Here is a 20486-nt window from a genome sequence, read left to right as displayed (position 1 = left end):
TTTTTTAATTTAAAAAAAATCATTAGCTCTAGAGTTTCACTTGTCTACATTGTCTTGGACACTACCCTAACATTAAAACAAGCACCACAAGTATAAACTAGCATAGCTGCAAGTAACTTGAACTTTGCTTCTATTTCCTGTGAAGGGGAAAAAAGCTAACTACAACTTACTGTATTTAAAACATATGCAAGAATTAATTGTATGGCTTATTTCTGTGTATCTGCCTTCTAAGTCTATGGCAAGCCATTAAACTTACTGATCTACTTTCTTCAAAAGAGTTGTTAATGTAGAAGTCCTGTTATATTTGAGCAGACAGCAATCCACATTAAGATAACACCAGCTCATTTGGAAATGAAACAATGTGTTTTGCAAGATGGCACAGTATGCTTTTTTTAACAAAACCTAAACCACTGCTTTTTAAATGATAAAAAGGTGTTGATACTTCTATTGGACCCATATTTGGGAGAGGAACAGTAGGAGCCAGTTTAAGGTTTATGCTCTCTTTCAATCACTTTGCTCACTTAGCCCAACTCTCCAGGCAGAATCTTAAAAAACACCAGTTTAAAGGGATTTCCTGGACATACAGACCCTCTGGAAAACCTGATAAAAAGCTTGTGACTAGAGGCTCCTCAGAACTAGACAGACATTGAGCACACCTTTTTTAATGCTTATTCAGGCTAACATATATCACCATCCCTTTTAGTGGGAGTAAGCAGCATCCAAAGCGACATTGTGAAGGAATTACTTACGTTCTAAGCCCGGCATTCTCTAATACCAGTTCTTCCAACCGACTGGACCTACTCACCACTCGCAGTATCTGCTCACAGAGATCAGTGGACTGCCACAGAAAAGACAGAACAGTGTTAAAGAACACAAACACGGAACAGACAGTTATCGAGTTAAGCTGTACATCGTAATGGGATCCAGGCCACAACCATCTTCTTGTTATACATAAATAGGAAGCAAAAATGCCAGAAACACTCAGGAGAGTGAACAGAAGACTTCTGGAAAAGACTTAAGAGATGCAGGAGGCAGATTAAAAGCAAGTAACTGATGGACAAGGCCACCTAACCAAAAGGGGCAGAATTTTTATAATGACAATGAAAACAACCTAAATCATGCGGTTCAGAAAATACTCTCACTTAATTTAAAATAAATCTTATTCATATGCATGCTACTCCTGCAGGAAAATGTGGTAACTAGGGCAAAGGAGAATAAAGCCTGACCAGGTATGACAACTAAACAGAAAGAAAGATGTTAGAAGGCAAACAAACAAACAAAAAAATTCCAAAGAACCTCAGCAGCAAAAGTGCCCTAGCTAGAGAGGTCCTCCAAAGGCTCCCAAGAACTAGTGGTAAAGGGCCAGTATATTTGAGTATGAATTCTTACAGCCTATTCAGAAGTAAATATCATCTCATCTTCTTACTGTCGTTGAATTCTAGAATTTGCATGGATATTTGCAAGTGCCATGAACAAAACATGACAGCGAAAGAGTTTGCTTGCTCTGCTCATTCAAACAGAGATAAAACCACAATCATTCAAAAGCCATGCAATGAACTCTGTACCTCATCACCTTTTATTATAAACTTTTATTTTGTTTCTGGATTTGACTTTTCTTTTTCCCCCCACAGCTCACACTAGCCAGCATTCATGTGACAGCCAAAGCTGAATCTGAGTCATGATCATGAAGTGCTGAAACTATTCTATTACCTGCTTTTAAGGACAACAATGTGACATTCATACCTGGAACATCTTTGTCTCTAATGACGATCTGACATTTTCTAGATTGTGTATTTTTCAGGGTTTGGGGTTTTTTTACTTTCAAACTAATTGAATATCCAAAAAAAAAAAAATTCCCTAAACAAAATAAATCTGCTCAACTACACATGTAAAATCTTATTAATCCTTTACACAGTAAAGGTTGACAATTTTTGGTGAAGACTGTCAACTCAGCTATCTTCCCAATACTTTCTTTACCATCCATGTTTTAATAATTCATAATATTATCAGCAATCTTTCTACAGTACTGTGACTGCACGTGGAAAGTTTCATGCCTGTACTATAAAACCACTGTGGGTACTGTGTATCAAGCACAGTGAGACTCATGAAACACAATGCACTCGATGGCCTCCGGATATGTCTGACCTCATAATGACCCATGGCAGGGTTCTTATGGCATGGATTTATTGTCCAATGATCTACATTTTCCTCCTTTTTGACTTAAAAATTGAATGTGTGGAAGGTAAGAGGTTGGGATTTTTAAAGTAACTGATACATTTTCTAGACTGACGAAGTTTATTTGTTTTCCACAGGAAAGCTGCTAAGAAAAAAACTCAAAACATTCACATAAATGTATCTCACATAGATAATACAGCCAGGTTTAGTTCTAAGCAAACTACACCAGCCAGACTTCTAACTAAGCAAACTATCTAATTTCACTGAAGCAGAAACTGATTAATTGCATTGTACCTTTTAACAATGTTGATTTTAACAGCAAAATACAACAGCACTAAAAATACCACCGCCTTCATTCCATGCATAACTTTGAGAGAGATGTCCCAGCAGGAAAGAAGTTTTTTGCCTAGTCTTTTGCCAAGAATCACCTAAGTTCCTATTGAATTTTCATTGGAAATGATACCTTAGGAATATAATGAGAGCTTTACAGGTCAATAAAACGGCATCAATTTAAACACAATGAAACTTAATATTAATTTTTAACTGCAAAAGCTTCTGGAGGCAAGCATGAAAGAAATTTCTCAAGCAAACCACTAACTCCACCTGTGACTATAAACTTTAGGAGAAATAGCATATTTTGATATATTTAAATTGTCACTGAATTACTGCTTTTCTTGGCTCTTTTTACAGTAGTCCAACTTGTTAAGACATGCCCTCTTTTTGTTTTTAGCAACGAAAACTGATATGGAAAAATACCGGTGCCACACATCAGTGTTTTGGAAAACTGGGAGACAAAATTATCAAGTTGCAATGAAAATTACACAGAAAAAAAGTGCTTTATGTAAGAAAAAAATCCCCAGAATCTTGGCCTTTTCACCTCCAAAAAGCAACTAAGATTTCTGGCTGCTTTGAAGTTACTTTCCAGTCAGTCAAATAATATTGTTTGGGGGAGTCTGCAATGCTTAAAGAAGTTTTATGGGCTACTACTATCAACCAACTATGTTTTCAAACTATATTCTTTGAAATTTTGACAAGACCTGACTCTCAGCAGTGTTTTTATGGTGCTAATTGACTATCCAACAGTTTGTATTTTCCTGATGTGATTCCAGGAAAATAAAAGTTGGCAATAGATTGCCCAGTTGTACTTGCCAAAAATATTTCACTTTAAAAAATGTAATAGCATCCTTTAAAACACAGTACAGCCTGGTAGAAGCAGATATTTTGATTCAATTTATTACTTACTAATTTCAGATCCTTGGAGGACAGCTTTGTAAACCACTGATTATATTCCAGAGCAGCAACTATAGGTATTAAGTCTCTAGAAAAAGAAAAACACTTTTACACACATTTCATATAACTGTTATTTGAAACAATCTCTTAAGTGTTCTTCCATGTCTCATTCCCCAGTTTTGCAATGCTAATTGCCTACCATCCCCATTATAGAAAGCTCTGCATTCTAAAAACAGCAGGAGCAGCTGCATGTCTTCCTCTTATTTTAATAAAAATTTCTGACTGGACAACTGGCATCCATTCTAGCATGAATTTTAAAACCAGGAATTTGTCTGGGCTGCCATTCCTACTTTTAGCATAACTTTTTCTTCAGCCTGTGACATGTTTAAGCTTCCTAATCAGCTCTAATTATAATTTAGCATGATGCTAAAAAGCTTTTTGGCAGTCTGATGATTTAATATAATTCCATGACTGAATGCTTCTAGAGAACACCTCCTTGTCTCATCTCTATAGTTAAATTCCCCCAGGAAACAGGAGACCTGCAACAGGATAATGCGAAATTCAGCACAAACCCCCCTTAATTGTGAAAGGGATTTCACAAATGAAATTCTAAATTATTCACATTTTCTTCATTTCAAGCTTCTTAATGTGATCTGCTCTCCTTGTGTTAAGATTTTCCAGTAGCAGATGCTGATGAATGTCACGTCTGTACGCTACCCCCCAGCAGATTCATTCATCAAGCATTATCACACCATTGAGCAGTGCAGCACTCAGACCAGTTTGGTGCTGCATATAAAACACTTATATACACCTACACAGAGGCTTAACAGCTCCTCAGAAAGCCCCTGTCTTTATAACGAAATAAAGAGTTGTAACATACACAAACTATCTTATCCAACCAGCAAACCAGCACCATTCAAGCCTGTTTTTCTAGGAAGAATTTTTAAAGTATTGGCTTTTATAAGTCAGTCCAACCCCCGTTCTCCCCTCTCAGCTCTTCATTCAGGACTTAGGCAGGTAGGCACAGGTCTGCACTTAACATGCAGCACCCTTCTCCCATCTTCTCCTCCAGATTTCCTCTGCAAACACGCAGACACTTCGGGGCGGTTGTTAAACACACAGGAAAGGCAGGAGACAAGGCGACATCACGTGGAAAAGCATTCCGTAGGCTATATCGGGAACTGCAGTTGCTACATTTGGAAGCACAAGCATCACTAAGGTAACAGATCGAAGGTGCAGCATTTTGCAGCAAAAGGCTGTAGCCCACCAGCTGAGAAGCTCCTGCAAATGGACCATTTTCACACTCCTGCAAAGGAACTAGTGTGGGGTGCCCTTCAAGGATTTAAGCCATCTTTCCATCTCGTTCACAGCACACATCACCTTGTGTGGTGAATTTGTTTCCACAGGCACAGCAGAGACTTAGCAGCTTCATGGAGTGTATAGATTTCTGCCCACCACATTGTTTTTGTTCCTACACACACTTCATCTCCATGTAAAGCAATAACTAACTGTGGAAATGTTCAGTGACAAAAAAATAACAACCCAGAAGTACTTCCCCCTTAGCCTGGGAAGGCAGGAATCTTTCCATCCAGTATGGAATGCCCACAGAGAGGTTTGCTTCTCCTCTGTGGTTCCCTGGCAAGATCAGTAAGGTGGTAATGAATTTGCAGCTTTGATGCCTCTCTTGCCACTGCCTTTGCCTTAGAAGTGGAGTGAATATAAGAGCAATTTTTCAGGTGAAATTTTGGTTTGTAAACCAAAGTAAGCAGGCAGCTCAGCTGGGCACACACTGGACAAGTTGACACTGATGGTGCAGAGCTGTTCATGCTGTGGAGTACCACCTCCAAAAGCAGGAGAAGGTACCATGAGCATTTGTAGGTCAGCCATCAGCAGCAGCCCAGTTCCTTCAAAGGAGCAGAGGGACAATGATTGGGGATCACCAACTGCAAGTGTTCACACTTCCAGGGAGCTGGTAAGGCAGCTTGGAGGGCTGGCAAGGGCTCAGGAACTTCTGGGCAGGAGAGTGGCTGCAGACAGAGCTAGCCTGAGGCTGTGCCTTTTTTTCCTCCCCTTTCCTTCTCTGGCTCGGGAGAGAAATGGCTGAAGGACAAGGGGTGCTCAGTCTCAGTGGCAGAGCTATGACACTTTCAAGAAATATTTAAAAATGAGAACTTGCAAATCAGCTGGGCTGATTTGTTTTAAAATAGTCCTGTTCAGCTGCAACAATGTTTCTTGAATAGTTTAATTTTCTGGCCACATCCAAGGCCTGTTTGTCCAAACCCCAGTCCTGCACAGATCCTGCCTGGGACCTTCACAAACACCAACTGCTCCCTCTACACACCCCATTCCCCCTACTCCCAACATGCCTGCAGAAAATGGAGCCTGCTCAGCAAGCACCTGCACTTACTGTCTACAAACTTGGCTTTATCAGATTCTACCACCTGATTTTAAGGGAAGACTTTTTTTTTTTTTTTTCCCCATTTTTGGTCCAATTTTTGAAGGTGCTTCTCACTAGTGGGTCAGAAGGGTCCCCTTCAGGAATTTACCTCTACTGCTTCTCTTGCTTTAAGCTCATTTAACCCCTATATTCTTGTTATCAAGTTTTTCTTTTCAAAATTATATATTGTTTTATTCACTTTATTCTATTGCAGTCTAGATGTGGTTTTAACAACCTGAATTCTTTTCCAATATGGTATGAAAGAAATCTAAGAATCAATTCCAAAAGCAGGGCCTTCACATAACTTTCCTTCACTGAGGGAAACATTGGGATGTTTACATTAATTAAAATTACCATCCAGAATAAAGTAATATTTATAAAAGATAAATCTGTGTCATCTTAAAATAAAAGCAGATTCTGTTCTTCTGGAATGCAGGCAATCTCTCCAAGCCTCAACAAGATTCCAGCTTATCTAATGCCTTCACATTTTTTCAACATCTCTGTCCTACTGTGTATTTCAGAGGGCAAGAAATCTCAACAGCACAATGAAAAAAATCCAAACAACTACACTTTTCTTAAAATGTTTTGAATGTCCAAATAAGCTAAACCACATGCTACACAGATGAAGATGTTGCAACCGTATCAAATAAGCCCTTTGTAACTTTTCACTTTGAGTCTTTTTTTTTTTTTTTTTTTAATAATTATATGGTTCACAACACAACATAACTTCAGATGAAACCTCAGAAGTCATGTTCCCATGCAGCAAGCCATGCTGTGATGCTCTGGGAACTTAAATTCATCTATAATTCATGCCAGCTTATGTTGACCTTTAACAGAAATGTTTTACTTGGACAAACACAAATTGTTTATTTTTGCAATGAATAACCCCTGTATTTAGAGAACTGAGGCACCTGTCCTACCTTGCTTCAGAGCTATTACACAATATAGGTTCCACAATCTCAAAAATTAGGTGAATAAGATATAAAACAGTCTCTCAAAATCTGAAGTATAATGGCATACTGTGAATTTACAGCAGTTCCACTGTCTTAAATATATTGGAAAATGCTTACAAACATTCTTGAATTAACTGGGATTTCAATTACTAATTTCTATTTTTAGTGAATAACAAGGGTTTGTCTTTCTTAAAATTTTAATCTTCTTGAAATTTCAATCCAAAATGTTCTTCAGTTCAGTCCTCAACATGTAGATGTTCTCATTGCAAGATGGATTCTACAGCATATAAATGGCTCCAAAATAGATTTGAATCTTTGGACTTAAGAGAATCTTGAAGCACTTAAAAAAGACTTTGCTTAACAGCACAAATATATTTCTTCAGCAATTTTGTAAGGTATATTTTAATGAAAAGCTTTTCTAAAACAACAAATCCATTATTACATTTTCTGGAAGCCAAACTCATTTGCACCAGCTGAGATATTCCAAATATTTAAAACAATTCTAGCTATTTCCTAATAAAGTGTTCAAATATTTAATATCTATTGAAGCTGAGTATCTGTAGGTATGCCCCACTGTTTTCTCATCACTTCATCTTGCAGCAAATGTTTAAAGCATCACTGAGTTCTTGCCCCAAATTTGCTTGTGCTTAGAAGCATTCCTCCCCTTATCCTTTCTCAAAAAGGCTTAACCAAGGAGAGAATCTTTGGCTACATTGGTCACACACCAGTTGCAGCCCTGTTGTCTGGAATTACCTCTGAACTGGTGAACGCAGACACTGCTTGGTAACTTTGCCAAGGGATTCACTGCAGACTGTGACAATGTGGCACAGAAAAAGAGCTAAATCTTTGAATGGGGCATTCTGCAAGTTCACACATCAGATAGCTTGAACCTCCAAAGAATGCTGTGGCAAAATACTCATATTTACCTACCACCAGGTTAAAAACCTTTCTGTTACAATATTCTAACCTTGTATCTGTGATAGATTCTTAATTCCTTCACTGAGTTCTCCCAAAGAAACAAATGCTTTCTCAACCTTATTTACACTTCCTTAAATTTGCAGTTTCCTTTGTATAATGACGAATTTTAGTTAAGCTTCCCTCCCATTTTCTCCTACTTGTAATATCTCCAAATTCAACTTTCTCAGAATCCAATTTTCTAAATTCAGTAAACTAAATACAACACTTAGCTAGGTTTCAGCATCTCACAGCAAAATTACCCTCAATTAGTTCCTTTCTGGAGGTACATATTTTTGGTAGCATCTATTACAAGTGAAGAGACAACTGGCTGGAATTCAGTTGAACAACTTAAACCTTCTACTGACTTGCTAACAAAAATTAATTTACTTTACTGTGTACACCATGAGAAAAATATTCTGCAGAAGTAAAGACTTCATAATCTCTTTTTTTTGCTTTGCCCACCAGATGTAGATGCATGTTTTATCTGCTGAATTTGAGATCTTCTATCTGCCATCACAGGAAAAGTATCTATCCACTAACTTTTTGGATTGTTTCCAATAAGAAAATATATTTATCTTCCCAGGCTCCTGAATGAATTAAGGTTTCCATGTGGCTTTTGTGCAAAAACAGCAGCTTCATGCTGAAAACTAAAAATGCTACAGATGGTAATTTCACAGTAACAGCTAAGGGGCCATCACACTTCATCAATATTAGCATGATTACTGCACATGGCTTACCTGTGGTCAAGGTGGCTGAAGTCTTGCAAATTCAACTCTCTGGTATCTTGTGTCAGATAAATTGTATCAACATCCTGTTAAAAATACATAACCAAATACATCTTTACAGAACTGTAGTTGTTTTGTTGTTGGGGTTTTCTTGTTTGTTTGGGGTTTTTTTTTTTGTTTGTTTTTTTTTTTTTTTTTTTTGGTCAAGCACTATGAATTTACCTGTTCTTTCATCATTAGCACAGGTAGCTGAAAAGAGCTTCAGAACAAGACAAGCACTTACCCACTGTACTTCCTCTCTGTAGGGAAATCCAAGCCAGTCACAAACACAAGCATACATCTGCGAAAAGCCTCCTACAAACAACCCGAGAGACTATTTAACACAGTAGTCACACAAGGAAACAAATGTACATCTAAAAGGACACTTTAGAACTTAAAGAGCCAGTTTTTCAAAACTCAGTCTCTTTTTTTTCAGAAGGCTGCATTGTGCTTTTGAAAGGAACTGAGACTATCCTATCTTCATGTGGCGAGTTGTAAGAAAGCTTAATATAGTGCCTTCACCTACCAATCAGAAGTCTGCCTCATACTAATTACACCTTAAAACTAATTACACCTTTACAAGCTTCTTCCAGAAATAGAATTAAACTTCCTGACATTGCAATTCCAGCCCTTTTATATTTAAGCATTTAAATTCATTCTCACCACAAGGTCCAAGTTCTGCCACTGTCTGACTGTCCCACAGGGCCTGGAGATTAGCCAGTCTTTCTGAAGGCTCCATAGTTACTTTTTTCATAATCCTCCTAGATGGAAAAGAGGGGGGAAACATCATTCATGTCTTTGGAAGTATTTTTAAACACATAAACATTTTTTATTTTCAGAGAATTTTTAAATGAGTACATAGGAAGAATTACCATTTTTAATACAAGCCACTTTACTACCTAAAAGGCACACATACCATTATGCAGCACAGCAGGGGTAACATTATTCATTCTTTCTTTCTCTCTTTCTTTTGATTAACCCTGTGACTACTGGAGCAACTAAATTATTTTGTGTTACAGAATGACTCCATCTATGGAGGCTTGTGACCCTCATCCAACACTAGTATGCCCAAAATAGGGAAGAGATATGGTATTAATAGTTACCCTGAAAGCACTGCTGTATGTACACTGCTTTTATACAGAAATAGCACCATGGTGCAAAGAGCTGAGCAGTTCCATGTGGCCTCTAGGCTGCACTCTTGATCTCCAGCTCCAATCCGTGTAATTTGATAGCAGTTTCCCTCCCCAGACAGACAAGAAGCACAATACCTTCCTGCATTTTAAGAAATAAAATTATCTGTTTTTCTGAATGGCAAGACTGCCTCATAAACTACAGAATTTATGAGGGGTCTAAGAGATGGCAGGTGGAGCAGAAGAGAATTAATAAGCAATAATAACTGGAGAAAGCTCTTCCCTCCTTTCTTGCCTGATCTTGTCCTCTATTATCTACACAACTCCAATGCCTTCATTTTGGAAAACTCTGCCATCTGAGAGGAGAGCAAGAAATTTGATTTATTTTCTAGGAAGCAAGCTATGCAGCTACCCAACCTGCTCCAGCAATATTCTGAAAAAACCCACAGAAAACATAGAGAGTTCAAGACCTTCATAAACAACCAGAGAAACAAACAGTCTTGCAACCTTATTATTTTTGTCTGCATTTTTCACACTATTACTAAGGTTTTATAGCAACCCTGTCCACAAATATTTCAGTTGTATTCATGTTCTTTGAAGGGACACCTCAATCTCCCCTAGGGCAGTTAACAACACTGCCCAAGAGGAATATTGGAAGTAGGGAAAAAAAATGAAAGCAATAACAAGAAAACCAAAACAAAAAACAACAAAAAAAGAAACTGCCATCTAGAGTTTATTAACCTGATTTCCTACTCCACCTACAGGAAAGGTGAATAATGAAGACATGCGCCCAAAATAAAACATGTAAGTTTAGCCTAACCATTCACATCTAGAGCCTGTTACTAAAGTTTGCATATAAAAATCAACATGTCTGGAAAAACTTTCCCACAGCCCATTTTTTCTAACAATGTTTAAAACCAGGAGCTGAAGAGCATACAGTAGAGCTGCATGACTTGGTAGAGACTGATGAAGATGACTGAGAACAAAGAAAAGAAAACCAAGAAAAACTATTGAGAATTGCAGCAATATGATAGAATCCAGAGACACAGGTAAGAGACAAAATGAAAGGCACAAATAATGCAATGAAATTAAAAGCCAGACAAGGAGACGAATGATTCAAGGAGTCAGTTAAACCATGGGAAGAATATGACAAGACTGCCCAGGGCTTAGTTTTGAGGAACAAGACTCACAATCATGTGCAGTATTTCACAAACACTGAAAGTAAACGAAACTTTTCCCTCCTCTCCCAACTCAGATTTTACTTCTGGTGGGGAAAAAAAAATAACAGAACATCAAGCCAATTACAACCAAAAAGACACAACCTAAGCTCTACCTGAGGCTGGAGAGGCAACAAGGTAAAATAAAAACTTAAGACCTCAAATAACTGCACTCCCCTTCAAACCAAAGGCTCTTATGACCCTACAGGATAACACACAGTCTACCTATGCTCTACACCGTGTCCTGGTTCTGTCATATACCTGGACAAAAGCTTAGTGCTTATGGATATGATTCTTATACCTTCAGTGTATTTCTGAGATCAGGGAGGGAGACCAGCAGACAAAAATGGGTGGCTTGTCACTTCCATACAATCTGTTCCCACCAGAGGTGCCCTAAAGGATACTTACACTGGGGAGAGTCCAGGGAATATCTTCCTGAGGCACGTCCCGATGTGTGCCAGCACCTCGTTCACATCCTCTGAGGATGCCATCTTCATGGAGATGCTGCATTTCTCTGTTTCCATAATCAACTATAAATAAAAGTGCAAGAGGCTCAGACAGGTATCATATAATTCATGTCAATGAATTAAACAGCAAAACATTTTAAATGCCAGTTGAATGTTCATAGGAATCTGTTATTCTTCAAGACACAACACAGGAACGCTCCAGGTAAAGTTTCTGAAAGTTGTTCTTGAATGTACAAAGACCCCCATATTCGCTTTTTCTAACAGTGCCCTGCTTCCCACGGGAATACAATTTTCAAAGGATCTTGACCTCAGCTGACACTTTGAAAACCAAGAACTTTTCACAGCATTGTCCTCTTTTGAAACACGTCCCAGAAACCAGGAGAAGCAAGCACAGCCTGCCAGGAAACTATTAAATGAACAGGGTGCCTGTTTCCTCCAGCAAAAAGTAAAAGTCTTTAATTGCTGTGATCCCTTGGAAAAGCTCTAATGCTTTGTTCTGTTCTGCTTAAGAAAATACTGTGGTGCTGTGCTGTCTGTGCAGATGAAGTAGTAACTCAGCCAGCATGACTGTCCTGCTGTCTGGGGGATGTGTGCTTCAGAGAGGGGCATAAATAAAGCATTCTGCAATGTGCCTCTCCTAGATATTGAGTGTTCAGAACCAAGTCAAATTGGAGTATGAGCGACACATCAGCTCTGCTGCTGCTTTTGGCTGCATCACAGGAAGCAATGTAATGTTTTTGCTGACTCCAGTGTGAATAGTTAGCACAGCCCAAGTCATCATCACCTCTTTTAGATAAGAAGCTGTGCATGCACAGTGAGAAGGTAACATTAGGAATAAATATGTGAAGACAGACAGTAGGAGAGGGGACTCTGCAGAATGGTACTGCTTCTTATTGAAGCTGGCTCCTCCCAGAGCTCACTTGGTTCCCAATTCATGCCTAGGGTCACCTCCATAATAACCCTAGAAGAGGCTGTATTTCCCCTAAAGCACACAGACTATTCACAGCTTTTACCATCAATTCAACTCCTTTCTGAGCCTGTTGCCACCAATTCCTGATGATGAATAAGTGGGCAACTTGTTTTTCATCATCACCAATACTAGTACAACATTTCCTTATATTACTCTGTCCATTTGTTCACTTATTTTACAGTAGGAAGTTCTTCATGGCTCTCTGCAAGATGAGCACAAAACTAGCACAAAACTACACCCTTCTGGTATCACAGCTATAATATGCTGTTTGCAGGAAAACTGCAACAAAATCATTTGCTCCACAAGGAATAATCTAGGATTCTCTCTGCCTTCAGTTAGTAGACTCACACAATTAAAACACAAATGAATATAAACATGAAAAACCTTAAGAAATTTTTTAAGAAAAGTTTATGCTCATTGAGGCTGCTGAAAATCTCTTATAAATACTGCTACAACTGTGATTGTCTATGCCTCCAGGAATAATTAGCAATAGTTACCTAGCATTTTAGTACTTTAAATTTTAAAAAGTCACAAAACCTTAGAAATTAGTAAATGTCTCCCCATTAAAAAACCAGGACCTCTTTTTTACCCTCCTTTAAGGAAAGCTTCAAAAGACAGGTTAAAAAGACAAGATGTTAATACAATGAAAGCTTTTCAGAGTTCAAAGTATCTCAGGCACTCCTATTCCTTAAAAGCTCTTTAAAAGCCAAACACACATGAAACACATGAAGACTTTGATACAATTGAACTGTCAAATCTTGTCAACATGCTCATCTTATGAATTAAAAGCACTCTAAAGGCATTCGTCTTTTCAGCACCTTCCCTTTGACATTTACTTTTTTTGGGCACGTAACTTGCTGTCAATTATATTTTGTGTTGTACACAGTAAAGGCATGAAGGATAGTTGAAAGCAAAGCATTCCTGCCTGCAATGCAAGCAGTAGCTTTTGCCTTCCCCATGAAGGTATTCACCACAGAAGCCACTGTAGCCCCTGTGGTGATGATTCCATGCCAGCCACCATTGCTTTACCAGCTCTGAGATACAAATGGAAACTTGTACCATACTGAACTAGAAAAAAAAACCCATTCTATTTCTTATCATTATTCCAAGTGCAACAAACATTCCTAAAACAGACTCATTAAATTCTTATTGTTATTTTTAAGACTTTAGACCAGCAAGAATACAAATGCACAGTGTGCTCTGTGGAGGGAGACACCTGCATGTTAGAGCCTTACCTCCTTGACTGGCACAGATTTAGCAATGAGTAAACAAGTATCTTTTAACTAGAATACACTCACCTGGCCTGGTTTACTGGAAGTTACTCCTTGGATTTCCAAGTAGCTGAAAGTTAGCTCTAACTGTAGTTAGAAAAGAAAACACCACATTAGTGTAAACATCATCTTCTTTTAAAGAGCACGTATATTTCTCAATGAGGTTAAGAAAACCTTGAGCAGGCTACTGATATTTGATATCAGTTTCTGACTAAGTAAGAAAGTATTTTTTAATACCTGGAGGCATTTTTCATTTAAAAATACTTACATTTGTTTGTTACAGGTTTAAATTGTTATTAGAGGTTGTAGGAATACCACACAGGACATTTCACTACAAGCTATAAGTACATAAGCTTTTAATCAACTCTATGAAAATATTTTACTATAAAAAGCAACATTAATACTATACCCTACTGATGTGTACTCTTGTGACCTGATTAATCATTTATTACAACATTTACAGCTTCAAAATAATTCTTTCATTACTTACATTGATCACAGATATGAAAAATTTTACTGCACAGAGGCTGAAGGGACATGTACACACATGAGATATATATATATATATATATATATATATATATATATATATATATATAAATAAAACATATCTAAATAAGTAAATAAAGATATGAACATAAATGTCCAAGGACTGCTTTAGCTTATCTAAAAGTATGAGAGGAAGTGATACATAAGCTTTGTCTAAGTGGTTTATTTGGATGAGTCAGACTAGGCAGGGAACAACATACTGACTCCAAATGGAAGCTTAGAAGGCAGGAGGGAATTCTTCTCCAAGGACAAATCTAGGGCTACAGGGAGTGTACTAAGTTCTGAATTCACAATTATGTAGACAATCATCTTGACAGCTGAGATATACAGAAAGGAAAAAACCTCTTGGACTTAATTGTAACTACAGGGCAAAATATTAGCTCATTTCCTTTTAGCTATCATTGAAACCACTGCAACTGAGCAGTCTGTCTGAATTGCACAAAGTTTCCTGTACTTTATCTTATCCTAGGTTCACAGACAGGGTGCTCCCATGCTAACTGGTAAGCATCATATCACTCTATTCCTGTATTTGTGAAGAAGTCAACCCTGAATGATTACTGGGTGCTCAGAACCCAGACACAGCTAATGAGACTCCCTCACTGTAAAGGCTGGAACAGCACATTGGAAAGTCAGGAACAGAGACACCAACTTCCAACCATCAAAAAGCTTTGCAGAAAACTTTTGTTACTACTGTCTCTTTGTCCTTTGTTGCCTATTTCTAAATCCTTATCCCTTCAGTTGTCCTCATGATTTGGCAGCATCAGAAGATATAAACACCCCTCTCATTTCCATGCAAAGTTCATCTTCTGCCAAAGGCCTTTCTTGCTGAATGAATTTTACTCTGAAGGTTTTGGGACTTCATGTGCTTCATCTCACACATTCTGCTGCAGGGGCAGCATCCACAGCATACACGTTCAGGGGTGCCATCACATCTGGTTACGAAGCAAGTGAGCGCAGAGAACTGAGGCAGGAGGGGCAGAACCAGCACAAGCCTCTTCTCAGGGCTCACACCAACACCCTACTTTTCCCAAGGGCAAGGCATTAATTTCTATCCAGTGCTTTATTTCTAAGCTATAGATGGCAATCTTTTGTGATGACACAGCCCTGTGCAGTTGACTCAGGGCAAAAAGAAAAAAAAAAAGGAAAAAAAACAAACCCACCAAAAAAAATCTATAGCAGCTATTGTTGGCTACTAGATTAAGCAGGGCTACACATACAGAAGGGAAAAACTCTTTTTTCCAATACAAATTAAATATTTCTTTACCTAAATCACAATGAAATTTTAGGGGGGAAGTTTCTGTAATTGAAATCCTTCATGTTATGAAAATTATTTACCTATCAACTTGAAGGTTCTTTTTTTTGCTAAAGTATGTCCAAACACATATATACATATCTGCATACACAAAGATATTTGAAAAGTTCACACAGAACCAGTCTCAAGAATTTAGTCTGCAAATCCTCTTGCCTAGAATTGACAAATATCAGGAAACATGGCACTACCTCTACAGCTCATCTTTGGTTCATTTTTCTAGTTAAAAATATGAATTTATAGTCCTTGCTTTCCAGCAAAAATGTAAAACACGTTCTAAATATCATCTACTTCAAACTAAAAAATAATTTTTACAAGGCTTTAAAAGGCATAATCTCATTTATTACCCAAAATTATGTGTTTTAAAATCCTCTTCAAAAGTTATGCGTGCCTCTCATTTAGGAAAGAAAGCTAATTTCACAGTTTTCAATTTTTTCAACCAAAACTTAATGAAAGTTGCACTAGAAATGCATTCACAGATCTGAATTACATGTCTACAAATAATTTATATGCTTATTTGTGGGCTTGATGACACATCCAACATTTATTAATGTAGCAATTACCTTTTATATAGACTATAGCAAGAATTAGCAAGCTTTAAGTACTGTTCTTCCCTCCCAATCAGTCCGTCTGGATTAGTGGGAGTGAACTGATTGGACCAGAGTGTGAAGTTTAGTGGTGGCCATTGTAGAATCTTTGCTCTAAGGATAATAGTGTAAGTTGGTATTGGAGTTAAACAACAATAATTCTTTTTAACTTTGATCCTTGTTTAGTAGATACAGCTCAACAGCATTGTTTCAGCAAGAGCAAAGCTTGGAATCGAATGCAGTAGTAACAGTTACTCAGAACTGGGCATCTCTAGGCATACTCAATTTTGTTAAGAGGTCCCCAGAGAAATAATGTGACTTTGCTGAATGCTCTCAGCTGTCCTTTGAGGAGTTACTGCCCAAGAGGTATATGGAAGTTTTTGAGCTCAGAAAGATTCTGAGCAGCTGTTGAAAATATTACAGACTTTAGAAAATTTAGTAAGTTTCACTAGCCTTGCTAGAAATGTATTTTCAAACTTCCTAATAATTGCTCAGACATAAAAAGTTTAATTTTTACATAAATCATAAGCACAGCTTCTCATAATCTTCCTTCTATTTGCTATCACAAAAATTACCTTTCTCTTACAGAATACATATTTTAGATTTTAATGAAAACAAAACCAAGGTTTTCAACTATGCAAATCTATTTAATGAGTTCTGAGAATTCTCTGAAACACTCAACTAAACGGAGTTATCAGTACTCCAAGCCTCAGCCTTCAAGAGCTTTTTGATGACTTACAATGGCTTTGCAATTGTTTAACAAAATCACGATTACAACCTGTCTATCATATTGCCATTGCACTGATGTCTGATGTTCATCAACTGGATCTATCTTTCCAAGCTTGCGCTCACCAAACCCTGCCTTAAACAGTCCTGGCTGAAAACTACAGTGATTCAAACACCAACAGACAACCAGCTGGAGACATCTGTGTTGCAAGGACAGGGTGATTGACTTAGGAAAATGATTATCAGCAGAAATTCAAGTAGCTGCAGTTAATCCTACCTGTCAGTCAGCATCTTCAAATTATGGCTGTGGATGGTCACATTTACCAGTGACCATAACTGAAAATTTGGCATCAATAGTTCCATTTATGAATTCTGGTATTTCTATAAAGCGTGTATATGTGTGTGTGCGTGTGTATATAGGTGTATATATATACAGATACATATACACACACATTTAGACACACACGTCAAATACAACAAAATAGGATATGTCCCAAATTCCTATTCACTGATTCCAAGCTGGACAAGAGATGTTCTTTCACATCAGTCATTTTTATTCATGTGGAAATCATCTTCCTCTTCTACAACAATCATTATGAATTGTCACAGACACAGAAAAAATAATTCACCAACATTGGTGAGGCAAGTTGCCAGACTGCTTTTCAAGATGAACAGCAAAAATCATTAGAAAACAGCAGAATTTAATAAAACTCAACACAGTTTTTGCCTCTAAATCAAATACAATCCTATCTGATACTACAAACACTAGAGGGAATAATACCATCAGCTTATTTGCACATAATCTGTCCTTCTATAAAATTCATCAGGCTCCTCTTACAGTTCTTCAGGTTGGAGTTTACAATGCAACTCTTCAGCCACCTGTATTTCTAGAAGTTAAAATTCCTCTGAAATGGAGTGTGTGGATAAATATACATATGTATTGAAAAACTCATTTAAGTCATATACTAATAGAAGCACCATTCTAACTCAAGACCACACAACATACCATTCCTCAATTATCTGCTCTTTTAACAGATGTACATATCTAAAATATGGTAATTTTTTGCTACTTAGTTTATGTTACTTTAATTTCTAACCCCAGAGTATTTATAGAAACACAGTGATTTTACCTTGGTGGGAATCCGAGACGTTAAAAGAAATGCCCGACATGATGCCAAAACCTATTGAAAAAATAAAAAAGAACAGAATTTGTAAGAAACATTTAATATTATAAAAGATTTTTTTCCAGGAAAATCTTGAAACCAGAGGGAAAAAGCCTCTAGCAGAGTGAATGTAGATTCCCTTTGCTGTCATACACTAAAAGGAAGCAAAACTGGGATCAGATCCAGTAGAACACACTGAAGAGACTGCTGCAATCTGACCAGCTATAAGCTAGTTAGCACACCAGTGAACTGAAGAAATCTATTTAACCAATCTCTCAGGATCACATAACAGAAATCTTAGTGACATCTTTAAGAGAAGAAAGGATGAGAAGTCCTACCAGAAACATAGAATGTATTTAAATGTAAAAAAAAAAAAAAATAAAATAAAATTACAAGATTATCATAACATTATTAGCAAGAGAAGAGACTGTCTGTAACAGGGGAGTTTTGGACACATTTGGGGCACTTCTTGAGTAAGAATGCAAAGATTTCTCATTCATGTAATCTGAATTTCTTCTCCAGCAAAGGCAATGGAAAAATGCAGTTAGACAAGTGAGACCAGTGACTCTGGGGAGAAAGCACAACAAAACAAATATTTTGGAAGCTGCTGCCAATCAAAATATAATGATTCTATATCATACCACTCCAATCTCCAGTAGCACATCCCACTCACAGATTTTACTCTTTGCAAAAGGAATTACTCATCTTGCAAAGCTACAGTACTGTTTGTTGATTTACCCACAAAATTATCTGCTGTTTGCTACATCTTTTTCTGGATTGAAAAAGAAAAAAGAGAGAAGCAAATTCTATTCAAACACCTGCATCAATATCCCAGAGTACATGCAGAGCTTTTCCCACAGCTAGGACCTCCTGAACTCAGCCTTTCCTTGTATCCCTGATCAAGTGATCAGGTTGACACAAAACGTGTTCCTCACTTGGAGAGGAAGAAAAAGGCTGAGAATGCAATCCAGCATCCAACTTTGAACACTTCAAGAGTTGGATTTCAGCTTCAGTTCCTCAGAGTAACATCTTGCTAAATCCTAAGCGCACCAGTGCTGCACCAGTGTTGAATATCAGCAGATTGTTTCAGGTTGATATGGTTAGAGCCAGTGCTCTGGTTAGCACTGGCATAGACCAAACTGCTGCAGAATAACCCACGCCTCCTGCAAGGCTCAACCCTCCCCTGAAACCCCCTTATGACAGGCTGGCCCTGCCACACAAAGCTGCTTCATCTCCTTGTTCGTGCATACAGAGACAGCCTCTCGTGCTCCCCTCCCAGCTACACCCATCCCAAGCATCTCTTCCACAGTCCAGCACCAAGAGGAAGGGGAAGGGCCTGCCCAAGTGGTTTTTCCACTGCTGAGCCACAGTTTCCCCAGCCTAGCAGCAGCTTTCTCTCACACTAATAAAATCTTATCTTTTCCGTGCCTCACCCACCTCCTCAGGGCAGCCTAGGTGCACACCACTCTCCCGGGAGCCCCTGGGTAAGATCACACCCCATGCTCACAAAAAAGCTTCACTCTCAGCAGGACTGCCTCTTACTCGTGAGCCCATCCACAAGCTGCCCATGTCTGATGGGGGCTAGGTGATCCAGCATCCTCCCTGCGCTGGCACCATCCAAAAACCTCTCCAGTGTCACAGGCAGAGCAGCTCTGCTCACTACACCTCAGATCCCAAATGAGAAAGGGGAAAGGAAACTTTCTGAAGAACTGCTTTCTATATTTACCTTCTAGGTATGGCCAACAGCATTAGAGATATGAGTGCTCTGTGTATGTCACCACAGTGGGACAGCTCATCACAGGAGAACCATATCACAGTCTTGCTTTAAAATATTTGCTTGCACATAAGGCTTCAAGCTACTTTATGAGCCTAGAAAGGGTCGATTTAACATGACTAAAGTACACATGAGTAGTCCAAATAACAAAGTTAAATGTAAACCAGGTATCCAGAAGGCCCTAACAAAACTACAAAACTACATTGGGAAACAATGTTCCAATAGAGCACAAGTGTATATTCTTGTGGCAGACATACAAATGATCCCAAAGAGATCTTTCTAAAACAAACAGAGCTGAAAAACCCACTGACCTTAAGATGCATTTATGTACAAAGAAGAGGCCTGCTCTAAGATTATATTCCCCACTCAGCAGGTAAAGGGCTACTCTTGATCAATAAGATGGTTCAAAAAGAAGAAGAAGAAAAAAAAAGCCTAGTTTCTAATCCATAACAATTATGTTTTCAGTTATGACTTTCACAAGCAAGAGTTTGATTCTACATAAAATCAACAAAAGAGAAGGTCAATTATTACTGCAAGATTAATGGCCCATCTTAACAACAGCAGAAAAATATTTAATATTTTTTTAAGCTTTTTGCCATTTATCACAATTTTAGCTGTTAAAAATCTGTGAGTATAGCTGTGAAAAGGATCCACTTTAGTTCACTGCTTTCTGATTATTCTTTTCTAATATTTTCAGAATTTTACTATGACATCTGCATTTTAACATCACCATTTTTGCTCACATTTAACAACTGAGGTAGCCTGTACCCAGTTCAACCCAAGACTTGCCGGATGAGCTGTGAAACA

General features: G+C 38.0%; 1 protein-coding gene across 6 annotated transcripts in view; it reads right to left on the bottom strand.

Moving 5' to 3' along the window:
- The window catches only part of CARMIL1 (capping protein regulator and myosin 1 linker 1), a 194785-nt gene that overhangs the window by 98836 nt on the left and 75463 nt on the right, over positions 1–20486 (bottom strand). For all 6 annotated transcript variants that reach the window (XM_021528664.3, XM_021528667.3, XM_021528666.3 and 3 more), the window contains exons 3-10: positions 17873–17923; positions 13599–13658; positions 11272–11393; positions 9180–9277; positions 8761–8831; positions 8490–8563; positions 3418–3493; positions 750–838 (exon numbers count right to left, since the gene is read on the bottom strand). In XM_021528664.3, coding sequence (XP_021384339.1) covers positions 750–838; positions 3418–3493; positions 8490–8563; positions 8761–8831; positions 9180–9277; positions 11272–11393; positions 13599–13658; positions 17873–17923 — 641 coding nt within the window. The remainder of the gene's footprint in view (positions 1–749; positions 839–3417; positions 3494–8489; positions 8564–8760; positions 8832–9179; positions 9278–11271; positions 11394–13598; positions 13659–17872; positions 17924–20486) is intronic.

This window comes from Lonchura striata, chromosome 1 (assembly GCF_046129695.1).
Source record: "Lonchura striata isolate bLonStr1 chromosome 1, bLonStr1.mat, whole genome shotgun sequence".
Lineage (NCBI taxonomy): Eukaryota > Metazoa > Chordata > Aves > Passeriformes > Estrildidae > Lonchura > Lonchura striata.
This window is presented reverse-complemented; position numbering and strand designations above follow the sequence as displayed.